General features: G+C 46.4%; 2 protein-coding genes across 5 annotated transcripts in view; one reads left to right on the top strand and one right to left on the bottom strand.

Moving 5' to 3' along the window:
- RMND5A (required for meiotic nuclear division 5 homolog A) overlaps nt 1–10,887 on the bottom strand; it is a 32,640-nt gene extending 21,753 nt beyond the window's left edge. Inside the window, exons 1-2 of the mRNA XM_083407893.1 lie at nt 10,509–10,887; nt 1,393–1,535 (exon numbers count right to left, since the gene is read on the bottom strand). Coding sequence (XP_083264019.1) covers nt 1,393–1,535; nt 10,509–10,650 — 285 coding nt within the window. The 5' untranslated portion in view covers nt 10,651–10,887. The remainder of the gene's footprint in view (nt 1–1,392; nt 1,536–10,508) is intronic.
- Nucleotides 10,888–10,946: 59 nt separating this feature from the next.
- LOC310661493 (charged multivesicular body protein 3) overlaps nt 10,947–25,316 on the top strand; it is a 36,685-nt gene continuing 22,315 nt past the window's right edge. The window contains exons 1-3 of one of the 4 annotated variants that reach the window (XM_083407714.1): nt 10,947–11,136; nt 16,331–16,609; nt 23,425–23,564. In XM_083407714.1, coding sequence (XP_083263840.1) covers nt 16,384–16,609; nt 23,425–23,564 — 366 coding nt within the window. In that variant the 5' untranslated portion in view covers nt 10,947–11,136; nt 16,331–16,383. Of the gene's footprint in view, nt 11,137–15,507; nt 15,779–16,330; nt 16,610–23,424; nt 23,565–25,316 lie in introns of those variants that run through there. The other 3 variants (XM_083407712.1, XM_083407713.1, XM_083407716.1) reach the window with 3 other exon arrangements.

Genomic DNA, 25,316 nt, shown 5'->3' with positions numbered 1-25,316 from the left:
CACACACACAGACCATAAGTTAATACACCCTCAACAGTACAATGGTAAAATGCCATCAACAGGTCCTTTGAGAGATTATTTTTCCGGAGGATTCTCAGAAGATATAACCTCTGCTGTGCTCTCTTCATCAGGTCTTTGCTGTTATCTCCCCAAGTTAGAATCTGCTCATGAGTTGCCAAATGTAGGTTTTGCACTTATTTGTCCGTGTTTGATGGGTTTCAACATAGTAAAATGAATAATCTTCCCTGGCAATCAACAAAGCTCAATAGTACTCTCTCCCCTGTTCTTCCTCTAGCTTCTCCTTTACAGGTAACATGGCCTATTAAGACATTCACATCATCTGTCACCAGAAATTTATCTAGGACCATATTAATTCTAACTTGGACCTTCCAAAAAAGCTGCTAGGCATATTTCCTGTGGGTGATTTTGCGGGAGGGGTATGGAGCCCCAAGCAGATCTAACACATCTCCTTTGGCAAAGGCCCAGTAGCTGCACCTTTTGGAAGGAGATCCAAGTTAGTATATGGTTCTAGATAAAACACTCTGGTTTCAATGTAAAAGGTAAAGGGACCCCTGACCTTTAGGTCTAGCCATGGCCAACTCTGGGGTTGCAGCGCTCATCTCGCTTTATTGGCCGAGGGAGCCGGCGTACAGCTTCCGGGTCATGTGGCCAGCATGACTAAGCCGCTTCTGGCGAACCAGAGCAGCACACGGAAACGCCGTTTACCTTCCCACTGGAGCGGTACCTATTTATCTACTTGCACTTTGACATGCTTTCGAACTGCTAGGTTGGCAGGAGCAGGGACCGAGCAATGGGAGCTCACCCCGCTGGGGTGATTTGAACCGCCGACCTGATCGGCAAGTCCTAGGTTTAACCCACAGCGCCACCCGCGTCCTTTAGTTTAAATGTACCCAAGACTAAATATTTTGCTGCATTAGTCTTAATCTAATTATCTAAAGTGGCAATCTATTTCGCAGAAGGCCTTTTTTCAAGGTTTTCAAGGTGAAGGCTACATTTTACCTCTGGGTTCTTTATGTCACTTGGTTTCTGACGGGGTCCAAACTGGGGGATATGGTTATGCATACAGAAATATAGACACATCCACTGAGCTTTCTTGAAAACAACCTACAGCAGGAATGGGGAAACTGTGGCCTTTCAGATGCTGTTAAATAACAACTTACATCACCCCTGACCCTGGGCTACGTAGCTGGGGCTGATAAGAGTTGGGAGTCTCACAACATCTGAAAGGCCAGAGATCCTTCATCTCTGTAAAAGCTAGTTGCAAAAGTCCGGGGAGTCTGCAGTGCTGACTCACATTAAATTTTAAACATACAAAGTTTTTAAAAACAACCACCAAGCATTGAGACACAACCAAACGAATGCTCTAAATACCTTGTCAATCGCTTTCCCAACACGGGAAACACTACTGTGAATGTCTTTATGATCTGAGGCCAATTTCTGAACGGTATCCTTTATTCGCTTGCAGCACTGGGTCATAACAAGTGATATCGTCCCCGATAGATCTCCATCTTGATCTAGACAGAAGAGAAGAAAAACAAATCATTAATTGCATTATGAGCAAGAAACACGAATTCCCAAGAAATGGAATTCCTGCAAACAAAGGGCCCAAGCACCATCGTTTAATTTCACTTCTGAAAAGTCGTAAGTAGTTTCAAAATGGATTACAGGAGACACTGGTGGGGTGAAAAATCTGTGTCCCTTCTGATGTTGCTGGACTTTAGCTCCAATCATCCCTGATCATTAGCCACATTGGAAGGTGCTGAAGGGAGTTGAAGGTCTAACAGCACCTGAGAGGCCATACACCCCCCCAACTCTGGTGTCAGGAAATGTTATTCCTGTGGGATTGGCCAGCATAATTTATAGCATGCCCAGCAGGTTATATTCAAGGGGGGGAAATACGTACAATCATAACTCAAAGCCAGCTTCATCGCAGCCTTGTACTCAGTGTATTATTTCAGATTCTCGCTAAATGGTTGGTTGCTTACCTGGAAAAGCAGTTCTCGCAAAGCGGCCTTGTCAAGTGTACACTGTAACAAGGCACAGCAGCTACGCACAACGTCATGAGATTCTATCCAGCATCTGAATCTTTATAGAGGCAAAAGTCTTGCTTCTGCAGACCTCTCTTACATTCCCTCTGTTCGTTTCAAACCTCTCAAGACTTGAAAAGACCAAAGAGAGATGCAAACTAGGCTGGGTCACTCTGGAATGACTTTGTAGATGGTTAAGAAACCTCTGTTTCCTCTCCGAGAGGTCCTGCCCGGTTTTCACTGACTGAGAAATATCCATCAGGGTTAAGTGGTAACGGTAAAGGGACCCCTGACCATTAGGTCCAGTCGTGGCCGACTCTGGGGTTGCGGTGCTCATCTCGCTTTATTGGCCGAGGGAGCCGGCGTACAGCTTCCGGGTCATGTGGCCAGCATGACTAAGCCGCTTCTGGCGAACCAGAGCAGAGCACGGAAACGCCGTTTACCTTCCCGCCAGAGCGGTACCTATTTATCTACTTGCACTTTGACGTGATTTCAAACTGCTAGGTTGGCAGGAGCAGGGACCGAGCAACGGGAGCTCACCCCGTCGCGGGGATTCGAACCGCCAACCTTCTGTCCTAGGCTCTGCGGTTTAACCCACAGCACCACCCGCATCCCTTCCATCAGGGTTACTCGTTCCCAAATACCCATCATATCTGATGATGAGAAAAAACAGAGCCTTGTGAAGGTGGGTGCAGAAGACCACATGCAAACCCCTAGATCAGTTGTGTTTCTTCATGGAAACAAAGCAGAGGTATTTTTTGTGATGACGGACTATCTGCAATTCGGGATAGCTTAGCGGTACGTTCAAGCGGCTGAGGTCTAACGAAGAACAAGGCACCAGTTTTTTCTCCCGGCAAGGAAGTATTCCACACAGCATTCAGTTACCTGTAATTCTGACAGATTTACCCGGATATAGCACAAAAATTCAATGGCAATTCTGCCTTTAATTAGGAAAATTACATTTAGCAGAACCATACTGGGGGGTTGGAAAGCTAAAACAAGAGTGAATATAGTGGAACCTCGGTTTTCGAACGTAATCCGTTCCGGAAGTCCGTTTGAAAACCGAAAATCAATGGGCTGTCAGCAAAGTGAATGGTGAAAATGGAAAAATGCACCATGGAAGCTGTTCAACTTCCGAGGCGTGTTTGAAAGCAGAAGCATTCACTTCCGGGCTTTCAGCGTTCAGCTTCCTAATCGTTTGGCAGCCAAGGCATTTGAAAACTGAGGTTACACTGTATTTGGAAATCTTAGGCTAATATGACATTTTAAAAGGCCCAACTCAGATGGAGAGAGAAGCCACACAATGTTTTGTGGTGGAAATACCGGCGGCATCCTCTGAAAAACAGAGATATGGGTCTATGAAAGCCTATTTATCCCATATGTACTGTCTTTTGAGGCAACTGCTGCTTTTATATATACACTGGTACCTTGGTTCTCGAACTTAATCCTTTCCGGAAGTCCGTTCCAAAACCTAAACATTCCAAACCAAGGCATGTTTTCCCATAGAAAGTAATGCAAAACGGATTAATCCGTTCCAGGCTGTTGAAAAACTACCCCTAAAACGCTTCTCCCCACCGCCCCAATCAGCGTGATCTTTCGAGATCTCTTTCTCTCTTGATCTCTCTGTCTCGTCAAAGTGCCTGGACTGCAGAGAGCTGCCGGGATTTCTCCTCATCGGCCCAATCAGCACGATCTCTCTAAAAACGGAAGCGCAACACTAAAAACGGAAGCTCAGGACACGTTTGAGTTCCAAAAAAAATTCGAGAACTGGAACGCTCACTTCCGGGTTTGCGACGTTCGGGTTCTAAGCTGTTCGTGAACTAGGCTGTTTGAGAACCAAGGTACCACTGTATATACAAAACAAGTGTAGCACTATGCTACCAACTTCCATTTGCCTGCACAGCAAGGCACACACTCACTCCCCAACCAAGGTCTAGGAAGTCCTTTTCCAGAGAAACAAGCAGGCTCAGTTCAGAAGAACAGCTGCCACTTGCGTTGATGAATAGGAGGGAAGAATCGGAGACTTCACCCCTTTATTAATCCCCTGGTCTCTTCTCTCTGGCGAAGCAAGTAGAAGCGCTGCAAGCTCAGGTATCTGCAGAAGCTGTGTCAGACCGAGCAGTCCCCTGGCTTATGGTGCATCCCGGGAGAAGGCAGACTTAGTTTACCTCCTCTCTAAAATGAAGAACAGCATACACTTCTTGAACCCTACCCTCCGTTTTCAAACCTCAAGGCACAATAGTTTCTGAAACTTGCAAGAAATAAAAAAAATAAATGCAATTGTGGAAAACTATGGAGCTAAGCTGCTATGGTTTTCCCAGTAGCGATGTATGGAAGTGAGAGCTGGACCATAAAGAAGGCTGATTGCCGAAGAATGGATGCTTTTGAGTTATGGTGCTGGAGGAGACTCTTGAGAGTCCCATGGACTGCAAGAAGATCAAACCTATCCATTATTGAGGAAATCAGCCCTGAGTGCTCACTGGAAGGACAGATCCTGAAGCTGAGGCTCCAATACTTTGGCCACCTCATGAGAAGAGAAGACTCCCTGGAAAAGACCCTGATTTTGGGAAAGATGGAGGGCACAAGGAGAAGGGGGCGACAGAGGACGAGATGGTTGGACAGTGTTCTCGAAGCTACCAGCATGAGTTTGACCAAACTGCGGGAGGCAGTGGAAGACAGGAGTGCCTGGCGTGCTCTGGTCCATGGGGTCACGAAGTGTCGGACACGACTAAACAACAACATGGAGCTAAGCTAGTCAGAGTACTACAGAAGCTAGAAAAATCTCAAGTGCTAGCATCCAGTCTGGTATTTGAAAAAAGGGAAGGAGAAACTGGTCCACCAGATCTTATTTATCTCCATGTTTATCTGTAGTGTCCAGTTCCTCAAGCACCGCTTCAGAAGAGCCGCTTCCATGCTGCAGCAAACCATTCCCATTAACCATTTTCTCTGCCACATAAACGCAGAACTATGTTTCACTGTCTAATCAAGATGCAGCGGTGTACCTGCCTTTAAATTTACTGAGATACTGAATAAATAATTCCCTCTATCTTCTCATTTAGCTACAAAAATCTACAAGCCTCAAGGAGAATTATCCTTTGTTCAGATGTCAAATGCCCCATGACTCACTAGTCTCTTTGTGTCAAATGACCACAGCTCTCAGCTTTCAACAATGAAAATAGCACGGGTTACGTCAATAGCCCCAACATGGAACTGGCCATTCATAAAACTGGTGCCACCATGCAATTCCTGCCCCCCTGTGAGAATGTCATCAGCACTCGCTCAGGTGTGGGGGGGTTTCAGATGCGTGTACTACGCAAGTTGTACTCTCTAACAAAGGAGTCAGCAAACTTTTTCAGCAGGGGGCCAGTCCACTGTCCCTCAGACCTTGTGGGGGGCCAGACTATATTTTTTTTGGGAGGGGGGAATGAACGAATTCCTATGCCCCACAAATAACCCAGAGATGCATTTTAAATAAAAGCACACATTCTACTCATGTAAAACAAGCTGATTCCCGAACCGTTCTGCGGGCCGGATTTAGAATGCAACTGAGCCAGATCCGGCCCCCGGGCCTTAGTTTGCCTGCCCATGCTCCAACATTTGAGATAGTCGCATTATGACCCAGTTCCAAGTTGCAAGGTCTCCTTTGTCAGCCTTTAGTAATACCTTCTAGACGTTCCTTTTGAAATAAACACCCGGCTTAATCCCAGTCTAAACATATTTACTTGGAAGGAAGTGCCAATAAAAACAGTATTTCCAAATAAAATGCTTACTCCTAAATAGCCTCACTGAAATCTGGCACAGAATTACACATATGGCCTCATCATTTCAACAGACTCTGTGTGTGTGTGTGTACACACACATATCAGTTGCACATTAGACCGCAGTTATAGGAAAGTCAGCAAACTTGTTATTGTAAACTCTGTTTACATTTGCTCTATCGGATGTTCATTTAGGAGCCACCAATGACTAATGCCATTATTACTCAGTGTGAAAGAGTAAACTTACCTGCCGTTGTGGAAATAGATTAAGGCTTCCTTTTTTTTTACTCATTACAAGAGGCCAAGGAGGGCAGGATAGATTAATCACTGCCCAGTCCTGAGATGTCAAAACAAAACATTGCCTCCTGCATCTCAAAACTAAAGCCCTTTATCTTTCAAAACTCTGTAAGCAAATTAAGTTAGCTCTTTTTGCTCAGTCAATAACAAAGCCAAGCACTTGCGTCTGGGAAGAGGGAAAAACTCATCCTCCATATAATACAAGAAAGCCATGCTGATAGTTAGCTACTTAATTATAGTTGTTAGAAAATCATTTCCCAAAATACAGCAGCAGTAGTTTTGTCCACATCATCTCTTTCAATTCCCCAAGTTGGTGAGGCTCGTTTGACAACAATGAGAAATCAAGTTTTCAGTGTCACCGGCCCAAGACTTGTGGAACACAATGAGAACAGGGATTCAGTGGGTGCCTTCTATGCCAACTTTTAATTGCCTACGGAAAACTATTCCACCAGGCAATTAAGAGTACGTTCCCTACGATGGTCTACTTGTGCTTGATATTAATTTCTTTTTGTTTTTAACTTATTTTTAACTCGTCGTGTTATTGTTTGGTTTGTTTTTTTCCATACTGTTCTGAACTGTGGTATATTTTTATGAACTAGTTGTATATAAATATTTCTTATAAATAAATAAATAAATATGAACAACTGTATCCAAAGGAGGAAAGTCAGTCTCGCCACTGCCTTTTTCAAATTCATCTAAATCTTTAGGCAGAATAGGGGCTGGTAGCCGAGAGGCCTTCCAGCAGACAGACTGAAGGTGAAAGACTCAACAAGAGATGCATCTGAGAAAAATTACCAACTGCAAACAAGCAACTGGAAGTTGAGGTGAAGGGACACCGCCCCATAATCGCTTCTCAAAGTGGCCCTTCAGGTAAAGTAGCTGATGCCAAGAGTGCAGAATTTGCCAGACGATGCTCATCAGACCCATGAATCACTTCCTGGCAAATTAATACTACAGGGTTTGCCATGCCTGTTTCTGAACCTCTCTCTCTCTTGCAACCTTTGGGGAGGGGGCGCAGAGAAGGGAGAAAGAGATCCTTCCTCTCTAGTTACATACAAACAGTATGTTCCACACAACCAAGCAAGCAAGCCAGCCCAGCAGGAAGACAAGAGCTATGGGAAGAGAACATAAAAACACCCTCTGTAACAGACCCCAGCCCTTTGACACAGGGAAACTAAGGCCACAGGGAGCATACCATTCTCAGGGAACAAAAAAAATATGTGTCTACAATTACAGTGGTACCCCGCAAGACGAATGCCTCGGAAGACGAAAAACTCACTAGACGAAAGGGTTTTTCGTTTTCTGAGGTGCTTCGCAAGACGGATTTTCCTAAGGGCTTGCTTCGCTAGACGAAACAGCCCTGCCTCTCGTGTCATGGCGATGGTCACTGCACGCACGCACGCTCGCTTCCCCGCTCCTCCGGCTTCCTCCCACCTTCCGGCTCACGGCTCCTCCGGCTCCCGCCGACCTTCTGGCTGACGGCCAACCTTCCGGCTGCCTCGCGCCGCTGCGTGCTCCCCTCAGAGAGCCGTTGCCACCAGCAGCCAGCGTTGCAGCCAGAGTCGTGCTCCTGAGCCCCGCCGCCCTCCAGCAGCCGCGTCGCGCGGTGGCCACAATGCGCAGGTGAGTCTGAGGTACCGGCTGCGGCAGCTGTCCTGCTTCTCCCCCCCCTCCCCGCCGTTGTTAGTGTTTAACTGCAGTGGTGCTTCGCAAGACGAAAAAACTTGCACAACGAAAAAACTCGCGGAACGAATTAATTTCGTCTTGCGAGGCACCACTGTAGTTGTTGCTGTTGCTGGTATTTGTCTCTCTCAAGAGACAATGGAGTGTGCCTCCAGTGGTGAAGTCAAACTGCTTTGCTCAGACGACAAGACCCTCCTCTTGGCCTCGCTGATGTACTCCAAAGAAAAGCAGAGCAATACATTTGGCACCAGCTTGGCTGCAGGAGTCGACGGAAGGAGGCATACAAGACACCATCCAACTGTCTTAGGGATTCCACTCCAGATTTGTGTAGGGTTTACTCCTTAGTCTTTTCTTCTCCCAAAGATGTCCCGCAAGGCAGTGGAGGTTTAGGGTAAGAGAATGGGTAGGCAAACTAAGGCCTGGGGGCCAGATCTGGCCCCATCGCCTTTTAAATCCGGCCCACAGATGGTCCGGGAATCAGCATGTTTTTACATTAGTAGAATGTGTCCTTTTATTTAAAATGTATCTCTGGGTTATTTGTGGGGCCTGCTTGGTGTTTTTACATGAGCAGAAAGTGTGCTTTTATTTAAAATGCATCTCTGGGTTATTTGTGGGGCATAGGAATTCGTTCATTCCCCCCCAATATAGTCCGGCCCCCCACAAAGTCTGAGGGACAGTGGACCGGCCCCTTGCTGAAAAAGTTTGCTGACACCTGGGTAAGAGTTTTCCTTCTCCTACTTTCATAGGTTGACAAGCCATCTGCCCCTCACGTGCAGAAACCACTTTCTTGACCATTGGACCCACGATTGGTCTCGTCCGCTCAATCTGCAGGTGCCTGTCTTCGCATGTTGGGGAAGTCCCTAACTCACCAAGGGTTCGAGACCCATAAGCAACCCTCACCTGGTTTAGTTGACTAGTTGAAGCTGTTCCCGGAGTGTGATCCCTGTCAAATGCTAACATTTTCTAGGAGCCACAGGTGAGAGCTGAGTGCAGGGTAGCGACCAAAGGTGAACAAACTACCTCAGAGGGAGCACAACGTCTGCCCCATCAGACGTACTACACCTCCCCTAACACCCCACATACCCATCTAGGAAACAAGCCGGATCATAGGGAACTGAATGGTGTCTCAAAACAAGAGGCAGACTACGCGATAGCCGACCAGACAAGGATAAAAGTGATATTGTGAGGCATTGGGAAGGGAAAATGAGACAGGCATGGAGTTACCATAGTTTTCTTAACAACAGCCTGGCAGTTGGAAGTTTTCCTTCACGTAGAGTTGTAGGCTATCCTCCCTCCAAAAAAACAATTTGACACAGATTTCCCCCAAAAAACAAATACACCCAGAAATCCGGCAGTTGGAAGCTTTCCTTCAAGTAGACTTACAGCGTTTCTTTTCCCTCGCATGCTTTGTGAGCTGGGCCTCATTTACGTTTGATGAGGCCCTAAGCTACTGAAGCTAATGGGGCCCTTTATATACCCAGCTGTCCTTTGCCAACAACAAATTGCCGCTGTTGCTTTGTGTTGAATATATGATGTGGGAATTTGTGGACCTAATAGGTCCATACACAACACAAAACATTGTTGCTGTATGTAGGCTTTATTTTATTTGCTTTTTATCTTATATTTAGGAAATGTACATCCAGGTGGTTGTTTATCCTTTAATTTTGGGGGGACCTCCAAGAGAGTGGGGCCCTAAGATATAGCTTCTTTAGTTTATACGTAAATCCGGCACTGTAATGTAATAAAGGTAAAGGGACCCCTGACCATTAGGTCCAGTCGCGACCGACTCTGGGGTTGCGGCGCTCATCTCGCTTTATTGGCCAAGGGAGCCGGCGTACAGCTTCCGGGTCATGTGGCTAGCATGACTCAGCCGCTTCTGGCGAACTAGAGCAGTGCATGGAAATGCCGTTTACCTTCCCACTGGAGTGGTATCTATTTATCTACTTGCACTTTGACGTGCTTTCGAACTGCTAGGTTGGCAGGAGCAGGGACCGAGCAACAGGAGCTCACCCCGTTGTGGGGATTCGAACCGCCGACCTTCTGATCGGCAAGTCCCAGGCTCTGTGGTTTAACCCACAGCGCCACCCGAATCTAGGTTGTTGTTTATCCTTTAATGGGGGGGGGGGCGCTAAGAGAGTGGGGCCCTAAACTATACCTTCTTTAACTTATACATACTTAATTCGGCACTGTAATGTAATACAGTGGTACCTTCAGGTTACAGACTCTGCTAACCCAGAAATAGTACCTCGGGTTAAGAACTTTGCTTCTGGATGAGAACAGAAATCACGTGGTGGTGGCGCGGCAGCAGCAGGAGGCCCCATTAGCTAAAGTGGTGCTTCAGGTTCAGAACAGTTTCAGGTTAAGTACGGACCTCTGGAATGAATTAAGTACTTAACCCGAGGTACCACTGTATTTCCCCCCAAAGAACAACAACAAAGCTCCCAAAGCAGTGTCGGGAAACTCTCTGCGGCAGGCACTTTCCTCAAAGGGAGTCGAAATTCAGTTTTCAGACAGGATTGATGGAAGTCAAAAATTTGAATAAGATGTAAAAGTATGTTTAATTACTGTTGAAAACGATATGTTTAAAAAAAAACTAATAAAAAAATATATTTAAAAAATTCAGTTTCAGTGGGATGGGGGGGGTAAGGAAAGCTTCACCTGCCGGATTCCTGCCTGCCTGCTGCTTAGAGAAAAGGCAAGCGCCTGGTTCTTACGGACATACTCTCGCTCTGGAGGATCTCCCGGCGCAGCCCCGCCACGTACTGGATCAGCTCCTCCAGGCTCCGCTCGCACAGCTGCCCGTAGCCCGAGAACTTCTGCAGCACCTTCTCCAGCTCGCGCTCCACCGTCACGCACTGGTCCATCGCCTCTTCCGCCCGACGCCCGGCCACCCCAGGCCCCTGCTGCCCGGCCTTGGCCCCACCGGACGACGGCGGCGGCCCCACCGACCGGGCCGAGGAGAACCTGCGCCGTGTGAGGGAGGGAGGCTTGTTGTTTTTGCAGGCAGCGCGCCGGACGGACCGGGGGAGGAGGAGGAGGAGGAGGGGGTCCTCCCCGGCGGAAGGTTGGAACTGCGGCGCAGGCGATTGCTCGAGGCAGCCCAGGCGGGGTCCTCGAGGAGCGCCCGCGTGATTGGGTAAGGCTTGCGCGTCCGTAGATGTAGGAAAATAGTACAGAGTCGCTCGCATGCGCCGACGCAGACGAGGGTGAAACTTACTGGGTTCCTTTGCTTGGTTTTCCCGAGGCGGAAGCGGCAGCTCAGTAAGAGCTCAAGCGGAGGGAAATGAGCCGCCAGGCTCTTCCTCGCTCCTTCAAAGGGCTGCCTCTTACAGGAATTCGTGCTTTGTAATGTAGGTCTTATTCCAAGTTGGGGGTGGGGAAGGGATATGTCGGTTTGGCGAGCTAATATATATAGAACGCTGTGTATGTGCAGCGTTCTCCGCCTTTTTTATCGACAACTGTCACTTCTGTCTCAGCGAGACAAAAAAAAAGGCGCTAAAGGGAACTCGGAAATTAGAAGCTTCGTGTAAGTCTACTATTATTATGTCTATTGTTTTTACCGTTTGAAAGCAGTCGAGGTGCGTTTAGGCAGCAACTTAGACACCTCAGACTGTCGTTTCCTCTCATAAGCCTCCTTGAGACTCCTAAACAAGCATTTTGTCATTTCTGCATAAACACAGGTTGGGCAGGGCCTGTATGAAAGCAGCCTCTTTGAACAGGCAAATCAGGCAGTACGGTTATCCCCTTTTTGAGGGTGGGGGGAGGAGGGGGCGGGTTTGTTTACCATGAGATGTCATAGGTAAACAGATAGGGAAAGCGGAAGTAGCGTTTTGGGGGTCCTCCTGCCATGGCTCCGACTTCCGTCGCGCGTCGGCTACGTATAGGTCATCACGTGATTATTTGTTTTTCTGTGAGTTGTTAAACCTGCTGGTTCTGCGTCTGGGACTCTTAGCTGCCCAAGGAGCTCTTAATTTCGTTGTTGTCGTTTTTACAAATGTATAAATGCTTGCAAAGATTGTATCTTCTTGTTATTCTTTACATGCTGTCATGACTCTTTAGAAAATACGCAGAAGGGGACTGTTAATATTTTTATTATTTCTTAAATTAGTATACTGCCCTTCATAAGAAGATCACGGCGCACATCACAGCATAAATTTACAAAATGAAAATACAAAATACATAATAAAAGAACCAACAAACTATTAGCATCCTTCCCAAAAACACATCCAAGAGCCCACAAAATGTTCATTCAGCTAAAGACCTGGGTAACAGAGAAACATTTTGTTCTGGCGTCTAAACTGATGGGGAATATTGACTGGAGGCAAAAGCAGAATTGGCAAGGGATGCAAAATTCTTCTTTTTTACCATTGCAGAAGAAGCCAACGCCTTTGATTCTCCTCTGTGAAAATTCTCACACAAGGTTTGATTAAATCCTAAACCAACTTACTTATAACTTTCCCTAGTGTTCCTCCGTAGTAATGCATGTATATGGATTGCAGTCTGAAGACTACTTGTGTGAGCACCTCTTTGCACGGGTAAACCAGCTACAGTAACACCTGCACCTGGCAGGTTGATCCACAGAACTTGATATTGCTGTTGGACTGCCCCAGTCATCTGAGTCAAAACCTGTAGCTTAAGTTCTCAGGACTCTAAATAAAATCTAAAATATTTGTATCCCGCTTTTCTGCCTGACAGTAGACCTCCAAACAGCTTAAACAAAATAAAATGCACCATCAGCATCTTTCCCCCACCCCCCTTTAATTAGAAGGCAGTTCTTATTAATGAGAGACTACTTAGGGATGGATTCATTTAAACTGTGTGGTGCAGCCACAAGAAGGTGTCTTTTAGACACACACACACTCTCTCTATATATATATATACATATATATATATATGATTGTGTGGAACACTCTTATACCAACCCGAGTAACAAACTGAAAAACAAAAACTGAAAAACATTGCAGGCAAGTAATCCTACCTACAACGTTCTATCATACAGATTCCTGGCTTCCTGAGCCTAGAGCCTGTTCTTGCAAAATGTTGATAGCACCAGATGATCTAAAGGTAAAACAGTCCATGACCCTGTCACATGCCAGTATCCAGGGCTTTTTTTTTTTCAACTGGAACTCGCCAGAACTCAGGTCCAGCTTCTCTCAGGTGGGTACCATTGCCATTCTAAGAGAATGAGGGAGGTGTTTGTGGTGAGCTCCGGCACCTCTTTTTCTTGAAAAACAGCATTGCCAATATCCCAATGGGTTGGGAAACTGTTAACATTTTATATACTGGATATTGGACATTCTAGATGTTGGTGGCAAATGCATGCATCTTTTAACAGTACTTTCAAAGCTTCACATACCCTGTAAGATAGATCTGTATTCTTATCCCCATATTGTAGATGGTGCAGGTAAGGCTACAGTGATTGGGAACCTGTTGACATTGTTGTCCTTCAGTTTCCATCACCTTTTCTCACTGGCCACGGCCAAGTTGAAATACAAGATCTGAAGGATCACAGGTTTTCCCAACTCTGGCCTAAGGCGACTTGGAGAGGAAATTGAATTCTGGACTTCTTGGTTCATAGCTAACCAAGTCTACTCAGAAGTGTGTACCGGTATATCAAATAATTTGTGATGTCACACTGAAAATAAATGAGTATGGGGTGTGTCTGCTCTGCAGCACACCCTGTTTAGATTCAATAGAACTTAAATGACAATTGTAATAGTTCTTATACTTGATTGTTGGCTCTGTTTATTTCTCTGACCGATAGAGGACCTCAAGGGATCTTTATGGGAAGCTGGGCTGCATAAACCAACCTCCACTTCTAAACCACAGGTTTATGTGTACTGATGTGCATAGTCTTATTCACTAAGCTGCACTACAAAATTTCACACCTTCTGTAACTACCGTATTTTTTGCTCTATAAGACTCACTTTTTCCCTCCTAAAAGGTAAGGGGAAATGTGTGTGCGTCTTATGGAGCGAATGCAGGCTGCGCAGCTATCCCAGAAGCCAGAACAGCAAGAGGGATTGCTGCTTTCACTGCACAGCGATCTCTCTTGCTGTTCTGGCTTCTGAGATTCAGAATATTTTTTTCTTGTTTTCCTCCTCCAAAAACTAGATGCACCTTGTGGTCTGGTGCGTCTTATAGAGCGAAAAATACGGTAGGTTTTTAAAGACAGTGGGAAGACTTATTTTTCTTGTTGTTGTTATATTTATTAAATGTGTATACCACCCTTCACCTGAAGACCCCAGGGCAGTTGACCTAAATGCCTACAACATGCAAAGTCTCATCCACTTAGCTGCACTACAAAATCAAAGTGCCTTCTGCAATCAGAAGGAGCTGGGGGGGGGGGGTTTCCAGGGCGGTTCACAGAATAAAAGCAAGATGTAAAACCACAAAATATGTAATAAAAATAAAAACAATAACCCAATAGCCGCCCCCCCCCGAACACACATTTTAAAAGGGCATAGGATGTAAATCTGATCAACCAAAGCCCTGGTTAAAAAGGAACAAGAAGGATTCAATCGGTATACCACCCTTCACCCAGGGCCAGATATAGGTTTGATGAGGCCCTAAGCTACTGAAGGTAATGGGGCCCTTTATATGTCCAACTGTCCTGTGTCAACAACAAATTGTCGCTATTTTTTATGTTGAATATATGCTATATGGAAATTTATGGACCTAATAGGTATCTAAAGCCATTTGCACGCAACAAAACATGTATTTTATCGAAGTAATTGTTCAACTGAAATACAATTAAGAAAAACCTCAGATATGCAGATGACACAACCTTGATGGCAGAAAGTGAGGAGGAATTAAAGAACGTTTTAATGAGGGTGAAAGAGGAGAGCGCAAAATATGGTCTGAAGCTCAATATTAAAAAAAATGAAGATCATGGCCACTGGGCCCATCACCTCCTGGCAAATCGAAGGGGAAGAAATGGAGGCAGTGAGAGATTTTACCTTCTTGGGCTCCGTGATCACTGCAGATGGTGACAGCAGTCACGAAATTAAAAGACGCCTGCTTCTTGGGAGAAAAGCAATGACAAACCTAGACAGCACCTTAAAAAGTCGAGACATCACCTTGCCAACAAAGGGCGGTATAGTTAAAGCTATGGTTTTCCCAGTAGAGCTGGACCATAAAGAAGGCTGATCACCGAAGAATTGATGCTTTCGAATTATGGTGTTGGAGGAGACTCTTGAGAGTCCCATGGACTACAAGAAGATCAAACGCATCCATTCTTAAGAAAATCAGCCCTGAGTGGAAGAACAGATCCTGAAGCTGAGGCTCCAACACTTTGGCCACCTCATGAGAAGAGAAGACTCCCTGGAAAAGACCCTGATGTTGGGAAAGATGGAGGGCACAAGGAGAAGGGGATGACAGAGGGCGAGATGGCTGGACAGTGTTCTCGATGCTACAAACATGAGTCTGACCAAACTATGGGAGGCAGTGGAAGACAGGAGTGCCTGGCGTGCTCTGGTCCATGGGGTCACGAAGAGTCGGACACGACTAAACAACAACAACAACAGCCCAGCGCGACTTTCTCTCCCGAGGAGCCAAAACCTGCGAGAGAGCGGACGCCTCCGAAAAAGAAAAGAGGCGGCGTCGAAAGCCAACCCAGGCAGGCAGCATCCTTTTTGGTGGCGGGGGGGGGGGGAGCCCGGCCCGGGCCTTTGCGCGCGCGCACCGACAATGGAAAACGAGCGCTGAGCCCGCCTTGGGGGGAGCCGGGGCCGGATTCTTCTCCCACCCCACCCCGGCCTGGCGGAACCGTCGCGCCTCCCTCTCCTCCTCCTCCTCCTCCTCCCTCGGCTGCCGGCCGCGGCTGCGCGACGTCACTTGTTATGTCTCCTCCGGCCCGGGCTCTGCTCCGCCGCGGAGAGGCGACGACGGCGCGCCGAGAAGCCCGAGCGCAGCAGCAGCAGGAGGAGCAGCACAGCCCGCGGCGGCCCCGACACGAGTAGGGCCGCCGCCTGCCTGCCTTTCCGGGACGGGGTAAAACAAGCGAGGAGGAGGAGGCGCCTTGGCCGGCCGAGCCCCGTCCTTGCCCGACCCCCTGAAGGCTTCCCTCACCCCCCAAACCAGCGCCACCCCGCCTGGTGCCCCCCGAATGAGATGGTTTCCTGGCTGGGGGGCGAGCCCCCACCCCAAATTATTTCCACCCCCCCAGCCGCCTCCTCGCCCTCCTAAGAGACCTTTCTCACTTGGTTCTCCTCAGCACCCCTCAAATACCCAGCTCCCACCTACACACACTGCCTCCCTAAAATGATGGGGTGCCCTATATTGATGGGGTGCTGCTGCTTCCTTCCCCCCCACCCCATATCCGGGTTCCCTCTAGGCGAGTGGGTGTTATCCTCTCCCCCCCCCCCACCCCACCGCCATTGTGTCTTTTCATAAGAATGAGGGGATAATGGGGAAGGGACTCTTTGACAGTAGCAACCAAACTGGGGGTTGTGTTGTTGTTGTTGTTTTTTGGGTATGTGGCTATCTGCTCCCCTTCCTTTCCTTCCCTCCAGACATTTCTCTTTTTTCTCTTTCTTTTTGTAGGACTGACTTGACTCTCTCCGCAGAGAGTCAGGAGCCCCCCACGCAGAGGAAAGATGTGGCTGAAGCTGTTTTTCTTGCTTCTTTATTTTCTGGTCCTGTTCATCCTGGCCAGGTTTTTCGAGGCCATTGTGTGGTACGAGACGGGTTTCTTCGCCACCCAGCTGGTGGACCCGGTGGCGCTCAGCTTCAAGAAGCTGAAGACCATTTTGGAGTGCAGGGGGCTCGGCTACTCGGGGCTTCTGGAAAAGAAGGATGTCAGGGAGCTGGTTGAGAAATCAGGTAAGAAAAAAAATGTCAGTTCGCTGGCATTTTAACTTTCGGAATAGGTCCCCCCCCCCCTTTATTAAGCATCTATATTGCAATAACTTCTATCGTGTACAGCCGTAGAGTGTGCAGGGGAAAGGAGTAATACTAAATAAATGTGCTTAATAATCTCAGATGTGGCCTCACGCTTTGAATGCCTTCCAACTTTTTATGGAGAATTGCTTAAATGTGGCAATGTTTGAAGAAGCACAGGGCAGCAGCAGGCTAGCATAGAATATACAACAGGAACCATGATGTAATATCTGGCTTTATCTAAGACACGCCAGTAAGAATCAGAATTTGAAATGTGGCATGTGGTGTTTTGACGTGCACCCAAAACTAGCATGAAAGATCTTCTACATTGATCAGAAAGTGCTTGCCTTTTTGTTAGGACGGGTAACAAGTTAGGTCACAAGTTTATTAAGATACTGGCTATCAGATTCTCTGCATGTTTCCTTGGTTGTAAATCTTACTGGCCTTGATGCAAGCAGGTGTGCGTAAGTAATTGAAAACAGCGCAGTTCTAAGCGTGTTTGTTCAGAAGTAAGCCTCGTTGAGCTTAGTGAGGTTTACTCTCTTGTAGGTGTGTATTAAGATTGTATCTTTCGTGCAACACATTGTTCAGAAAAGAAAGGATTGCTGTTTTGTCAATTAATTTATTATATGCTTCAGACAAGTAGCAAGGCCTTGTTACTTTCAAGGAAGTAAAATAATGTCAGAGAAATGCACGGCAAAGGTTTGCCTCAGTGTTAGCTTTTGTTTGCCGAGTGAGAAGTTGAAGGTTTGGCTGCTTCAGAACAAACATCTTATAAAAAATACCTTATTGTAAGCATATTTCTGACCTGACTGTTAACACCATCAGAAAGTCATATGTCTATAAAGATAATAACAGTGGTGCTCTTTGGTTGAATAAATGCTTTGGTCCGCCAAACAGTAATAAGTGCAGCCAGGTGAGATAAATGAGTAAGACTGGCTAATTGCTTTGTGTACCAGCTTGTACAACTCTTATTTTATGCTAGCCAGTGTGCAACCATTGAAATCCTCAGCCTTTTGAGATCATCTCAAGGAAATTGTATCTGATCTATGTTTAGCACCAGGCATAGGCAAACTCCAGGTGTTTTGAGACTACAATTCCCATCATCCCTGACCTGTTAGCTAGGGATCATGGAAGTTGTAGCCCAAAAACATCAGGAAGACCGAGTTTGCCTATGCCTGGATTAGCTCTATCCCTGCCCCATTGCAGGGCGGTGGACTAGATTATCCTTGGGGGTTCTTCCAACTTTACGATTCAGTTTATTGGCCCTCATCCAGTCTAATCCCAGGCATTGGTTCATCTGAATCTGTTTTGGTTCATCTGAATCTGGTGAAAGTGAATAGTAGAGGTTTGGGGTTCTCATAAATCCACTCTACCACATTCAAAGTGCTGAAGCTCAGCATGACAGCCACACACCCCAAAGAGGATCCATAGCTGTGCTTCCACAGAGACTCAAAACATACAGGAAGCTGTGTTGATCCACGGTATAATAAAATGAATATACACTCACGAGCTGTGGTACGTAGCATAAGGTAAAGGTAAAGGGACCTCTGACCATTAGGTCCAGTCGTGGCCGACTCTGGGGTTGCGGCACTCATCTCGCTATATTGGCCGAGGGAGCCGGCGTACAGCTTCCAGGTCATGTGGCCAGCATGACTAAGCCGCTTCTGGCGAACCAGAGCAGCGCACGGAAACGCCGTTTACCTTCCTGCTGGAGTGATACCTATTTATCTACTTGCACTTTGACGTGCTTTCGAACTGCTAGGTTGGCAGGAGCAGGGACCGAGCAACGGGAGCTCACCCCGTCACGGGGATTCGAACCGCCGACCTCCTGATCGGCAAGTCCTAGGCTCTGTGAGTTAACCCACAGCGCCACCCGCATCCCTGGTACGTAGCATAATGCCCAGTAAATTAGGATTAGATTGACTGCAATCCCGATTGCTTCGTTTCCTGGGAGTAAGTTCCATTTAATTCAGTGTCTTAATTTAATTCTGTCTTCATACATTCAACTGGTAAAGCACATTGAGCTTTAAGAAACTATCTTTAACCAGTTGAAATGCATCCTTGCTTGGGAAGAAAATGAAAAGTTATCTAGCTGACATTCTTCTGTTTTGACTTGTCTTGCAACTATGGCCATACTCTTGCTCCCCATAATTCTCAGTATAGTAGCACCTTCGTTCTGTACCCCAACCTCCCATCTTCCTTTAAGAGCTGAAATGTCAATGCATATACAGTGGTGCCCCGCAAGACAAATGCCTCGCAAGACGGAAAACCCGCTAGACGAAAGGGTTTTCCGTTTTTCAATGTGCTTCGCAGGACGAATTTCCCTATGGGCTTGCTTCGCAAGACGAAAATGTCTTGCGAGTCTTGAGATTTTTTTTCGCTCCCCACCCTCTTTTTCTAAGCCGCTAAACCGCTAATAGCCTTTTAGCAGCTAATCCGCTAATCCCTTAAGCCTTTAATAGCCGCTAATAGCCGCTAAACCGCTAATAGCGCTAATCCGTTAAGCCGCTAATAGGGTTGCTTCGCAAGACAAAAAAACCGCTAGACGAAGAGACTCGCGGAACGAATTAATTTCGTCTTGTGAGGCACCACTGTACAGTCATCCTGAGGTTGGTAAGCACTTTGGTTGCAATCCTATACTTAGCTGAGAGTAAAACCCATTGAACTCAATGGGGCATAGTTCTGAGTGGGCATGTACGGGATTGCACAGTTAGTAATGTATTGAGTTGCAGGGAAGCTCTCAGAAGACTACTGGAACGAAACTAATTTGGTCATTTAAAAGAAACGGCTCCTTTGTAGAAATGGCTAAGATATGAAGCAGATTAGAAAAGTAAAGAGAGGAAACTACTGATGATCTAAACAAAATACAGAATCCTAAAGGACACCTTGAGAGAGAAATTTAATGTTCATATTTGCAGACTTAAGTTAAATGAGACTGGAAGGAAATCTTTTTAGTGCACATTGAGCTCTTGAAACACCATACTTGCATGTGGCTATCCCCCACAGGACTTAGCGAGACTTATTTCCAAGTACAGTGGTGCCTTGCAAGACGAAAAGAATCCATTCCGCCAGTCTCTTTGTCTTGCGGTTTTTTTCGTCTTGCGAAGCAAGCCCATTAGCGGCTTAGCGGATTAGCACTATTAGCAGTTTAGCGGCTATTAACGGCTATTAAAGGCTTAAGGGATTAGCGGATTAGCTGCAAAAAGGCTATTAGCGGCTTAGCGGGCTTAGTGGATCAGCTGATAAGGGGTTTAGCGATCAGCTGTTAAGCGGCTTAGCGATTAGCTGTTAAGCGGCTTAGCGGCTTGGGAAAAAGGGGGGGAGGGGGGAAAACCCCATAGGAACTTGCAAGACATTTTCGTCTTGCGAAGCAAGCCCATAGCAAATTCGTTTTGCGAAGCACCTCCAAAACGGAAAACCCTTTCGTCTAGCGGGTTTTCCGTCTTGCGAGGCATTCGTCTTGCGGGGCACCACTGTAAAACAGAGTATTGAGCTGGAAGAAGTTGCCCGTGTGAACAGAAAAGAGCAACACATTTCCTTCTATGGAAGAGAAGGCCAGTTTTTAACCAAACTGAATAGGAATTGCTTTGGTGAAAACAAGCAAAGCTCTGGTGGTGCTTTTTTCTCCTTTGACTTGGTTTAAGCGTTTGCATTTTATAAAAGGTATGCTATTATCAAAAAATAAATTTTAAAAAAGCAGAATGTCCCATATCACGAAAATAAGATATTTCAGCACTTAAGCACCATAGTAGTTTTTGCTCCTACGGGTTGGTTTCTCTTCTGGAATTTATCCACCAGCTTTTGTAAAAGTGTCATGGAATAGCTGGGATTGATAGGTGTGCAATAATTTTATACTGCATTGTCTCAGGCACCTATGCCTGCAATGAAATAACCAACTGGAGCTATGCTGAATTTTCACCCCGTACATTTTAAAGGCAGAAAGCAGGGTTTGGGAGAAGTTTAATGAACACCTCCTCTCTTGGCTTTTTTTAAAAAACACTCTTCCCCGAACAGTTTGCTGCCACTTTTTTAAAAAGGGGAAGGGCGGGGAGCTTAAGTGTTCCTAACCAGCTAGCAGTTACATTGTCCCAGTGATATGATGCTCTCACCTTGATTATCAGATTGAATTACATGATTGCCTTGGAAATAAATCCTTGCTTAAAAGAAGCACTGAGGCTTCATATTGAGAAAATGGTCAGTTGTTAAACGTTTCAGTGCTTCCTACACTCACTCTCAATGAGTGAACCTGTTTGCTCCATTTTGCAGGGCTTCCTGCAAAGAATCACCAAAATTAGGTGGGGACGCGGGTGGCGCTGTGGGTAAAGCCTCAGCGCCTAGGACTTGCCGATCGCATGGTCGGCGGTTCGAATCCCCGCGGCGGGGTGCGCTCCCGTCGTTCGGTCCCAGCGCCTGCCAACCTAGCAGTTCGAAAGCACCCCCGGGTGCAAGTAGATAAATAGGGACCGCTTACCAGCGGGAAGGTAAACGGCGTTCCGTGTGCTGCGCTGGCTCACCAGATGCAGCTTGTCACGCTGGCCACGTGACCCGGAAGTGTCTGCGGACAGCGCTGGCTCCCGGCCTATAGAGTGAGATGAGCGCACAACCCTAGAGTCTGTCAAGACTGGCCCGTACGGGCAGGGGTACCTTTACCTTTACCTTTATATTTTTCCGGGAGAAAGGTTTTTTTTCTTTTTTTTCCCAGAATGCTCACACTGCCCTTATTTCAGCTCGGCGATAATATTCAACCCCTTCCAAGGACCTGAATGCAGATTCTTTCTTTTCCCGCTGCGTTTCTGTAGCTTTCAGGCTAAAGAGGGAATTTCGCATGACATGCTAGGGGGAATCCAAACCCCGTGTTGCCTTCTCTGACTCTGTGCAGCCATTGCTGCAAATGGGTAAATTGTGTCATGGACCTTGCAGACCCAAGCGACACCAGCTCAAAAGAGGGGTGGTGTAACTACTAGAAGTGGGAGAATTAGGGACAGCAAGCTTTTTAATGGGCCAGTACCCACAATGGGGCTTGCACATAATAGCATTAAAGTTTGAGTGCACTTTGGGTATATTATATCACTAATCATTGCTAAGTAAAAGTAAAGGGACCCCTGACCATTAGGCCCAGTCGCGGACGACTTGAGTTGTGGCGCTCATCTCGCTTTATTGGCCGAGGGAGCCGGCGTACAGCTTCCGGGTCATGTGGCCAGCATGATTAAGCCGCTACTGGTGAACCAGAGCAACGCACGGAAATGCCGTTTACCTTCCCGCTGGAGCGGTACCTATTTATCTACTTGCACTTTGACATGCTTTCGAACTGCTAGGTTGGCAGGAGCTGGGACCGAGCAACGGGAGCTCACAGGGATTCGAACCGCCGACCTTCTGATCGGCAAGCCCTAGGCTCTGTGGTTTAACCCACAGCACCACCCGCGTCCCATCTAATCATTGCTAACAACCCTTAAAGGTTATCTACCCTGTGTTTTGGTAGCAGCGGAATGGGGACTGGGGCTCTGAGGTCAGTGGCCAGAGACCACCCGATGAGGTTTGAGTTGGAGACATGCACTGTTGGCAGTTATGCTGCCCCAGCCCTCAAGGTTTTGGATTGTTTCAGGTACAGCAATATATTGTTTGCCTTATTTTATCGGGCATTTGTAGGAACTCTTCAGTCCTTCATAAACAGAAGGGCTGCCTATAAAGCTTTGGGCTGGTTTACATAAATGGTCTGCTTTAATTAAAGTTAGAATACAGTGGTGCCTCACAAGACGAAAAGAATCCGTTCTGCGAGTCTCTTCGTCTAGCGGTTTTTTCGTCTTGCGAAGCAACCCTATTGGCGGATTAGCGCTATTAGCGGTTTAGCGGCTATTAAAGGCTTAAGGGATTAGCGGATTAGCTGCTAAAAGGCTATTAGCAGCTTAGCGCCTTAGAAAAAGGGGGTGGGGAGCGGAAAAAAATCTCAAGAATCGCAAGACATTTTCGTCTTGCGAAGCAAGCCCATAGAGAAATTCGTCCTGCGAAGCGCATTGAAAAACGGAAAACCCTTTCGTCTAGCGGATTTTCCGTCTTGCGAGGCATTCGTCTTGCGGGGCACCACTGTACATATTTCTCTGTACTGTCTTTTCTGGCATATAAGACTACTTTTTAACCCAGGAAAATCTTCTCAAAAGTCGGGGGGGTCGTCTTATACGCCGGCTACAGCAGCAGCTCCTGTAGCAACTCCCCACCAAAGGATAAAATGACAGCAAATTAAATCAGAGGACACCAAGCTCTCTAGATAAAGCAGAAATACGCTTGAAAATTGGCCCCAGAAGCTGCCAACCACTGGGAAGTGGAGCGGATTTCTGAGCTGGACTGGAGACTGGTTTTTTAAATTTTTATTTGGTGTGCGTTGGAAGAGGGGTAGTCTTATACGGTGAGTATATCCCAAACTCTGTATTTTAACTGGAAAAGTTGGGGGGTCGTCTTATACGCCCAGTCGTCTTATACGCCAGAAAATACAGTAGGTGTTCCAACTAACTGTATTTCACATGACCTTCCCCCACTGTGCAACCGAGTGGCATTTTAACTCAGATTGAAAGCACTGGTAATCTTTATCACTTTTGAGTTTGCTTTATAAGCAGCATATGTTGTATGTTCGTAGATTTTCCTCTTAAAAAGTAGTTAGCCGTCTCCCAACAATATCTATTCTGCTGCTGTTCCGGAATCCTTTTGGCAATTGTGACCTTTGGCATTTACTGTAATGAGTGTTCCTTTGTTTGTTTACATAGGAGACCTGATGGAAGGCGAACTTTATTCTGCTCTCAAGGAAGAGGAAGCCTCTGAGTCTGTTTCCAGCACAAACTTCAGTGGGGAAATGCACTTCTATGAGCTGGTAGAAGATACGAAGGATGGTATCTGGCTAGTGCAGGTATTAAATACATTATTTTTAACAGTGAAACGAGCCCCTGAGTCGGTTCACATTTCAAGTAGTGTACTTATCCCGAAGGCGCAGTGTGTGGTATACATGAAGATGATGCTACATTGCTGCCAGTCAGATGGACAGAAAAATTATTATTATTATTATTATTATTATTATTATTATTATTATTATTATTATTATTATTATTACACAACTAAAGCTGCAATCCAAAACACATTTTCTGGAAAGCCTGCCCCCTTGAAGCAAGACTTGCTTCGAAATAGACATACAGTGGTACCTCGGGTTAAGTAATTAATTCGTTCCGGAGGTCTGTACTTAACCTGGAACTGTTCTTAACCTGAAGCACAACTTTAGCTGCCAGAGCACGATTTCTGTTCTCATCCTGAAGCAAAGTTCTTAACCCGAGGTACTATTTCTGGGTTAGCGGAGTCTGTAACCTGAAGCGTATGTAACCTGAAGTGTATATAACCCGAGGTACCACTGTACTTAAAATTGGGCTGCAAATGTCGTGGCTTTGCTTTGAGTAAGTAGAATCTGTACTACTCATCTAGGATCAAAGAGATGCCATTCTTTGTTTTCCACTAAGTTGTTGCACATGAAAAGAGGCTAGCTGCTTGATCCTGTGCGCATTTACTAGGGAGTAAGTCCCATTGAATTCAGTGAGTTTTGCTCCCAGGTAAATGTACATAAAATCGCTGATAAGGTGTTCGTCAACTCCAGTCAATCATTCAAGGCCTTTCATTTTTATATCACCGTTTGCTTGTGCTGTTTCACATTTCCCTGTGCATCCTGCCTCAGTAGCAGCTTTTCCTCTGGATTATTCTTCACAATCGGTTTCCCCATTTTAATGAGGTGCAAGGGGTTGTATAGCACAAAAGAGCCAGTGTGAATTCGCATTACAGTGAACTTTTCCTCCTTGTCTCACATCCACTGAGTTGGAGATATGTTTGTTCTGGAATTCTGTTCTGTCCCTGTAAATGGGTATTAGCGCAAGGTTTTTTTAGCTGCTGGCTCCCAGTTGCCTTTTTCTAGGGTGGCAGCTGGGTCACACAAAATCAGTATTACCTAAAAGCATCCAAGCGCCATATTTCACTCAAGACGCTTCGAAAAGATGTTTTGTCGCAAACCTTTACAAAATGTTTCTGATGGTAATAATGCAAACACCAGCACCCTGTGGGGTATGATGCACACTTTACTCCTTCCTAAAGGTAAAGGGACCCCTGACCATTAGGTCCAGTCGTGACCGACTGTGGGGTTGCGGTGCTCATCTCGCTTTATTGGACGAGGGAACCGGTGTACAGCTTCCGGGTCATGTGGCCAGCATGACTAAGCTGCTTCTGGTGAACCGGAGCAGCGTACGGAAATGCAGTTTACCTTCCTGCCGGAGCGGTACCTATTTATCTACTTGCACTTTGACGTGCTTTCGAACTGCTAGGTTGGCAGGAGCAGGGACCGAGCAACAGGAGCTCACCCCGTCGTGGGGATTCGAACCGCCAACCTTCTGATCAGCAAGTCCTAGGCTCTGCGGTTTAACCCACAGCGCCACCCACGTCCCTTTTACTCCTTCCTACCTCCACCCTAAACCAGTCTTCTTCCATCTACATTGGCTAGTGGTACTTCAGGTGAAGCTTATAAAATAACCATCCTTCCCAACACCTGAACAATGTTATTTTAAGATTCTGCTGCATTATGTCATTCTGGCTATAACAGTGTAGGAAAGGTTTGTGGCTTATTGCCTTT

Source organism: Podarcis tiliguerta (genome assembly GCF_965153285.1).
Source record: "Podarcis tiliguerta genome assembly, chromosome: 13".
Taxonomy (NCBI): Eukaryota; Metazoa; Chordata; class Lepidosauria; order Squamata; family Lacertidae; genus Podarcis; species Podarcis tiliguerta.
The sequence above is the reverse complement of the archived record's forward strand: the minus strand, read 5'-3'. Positions and strand labels throughout refer to the sequence as shown.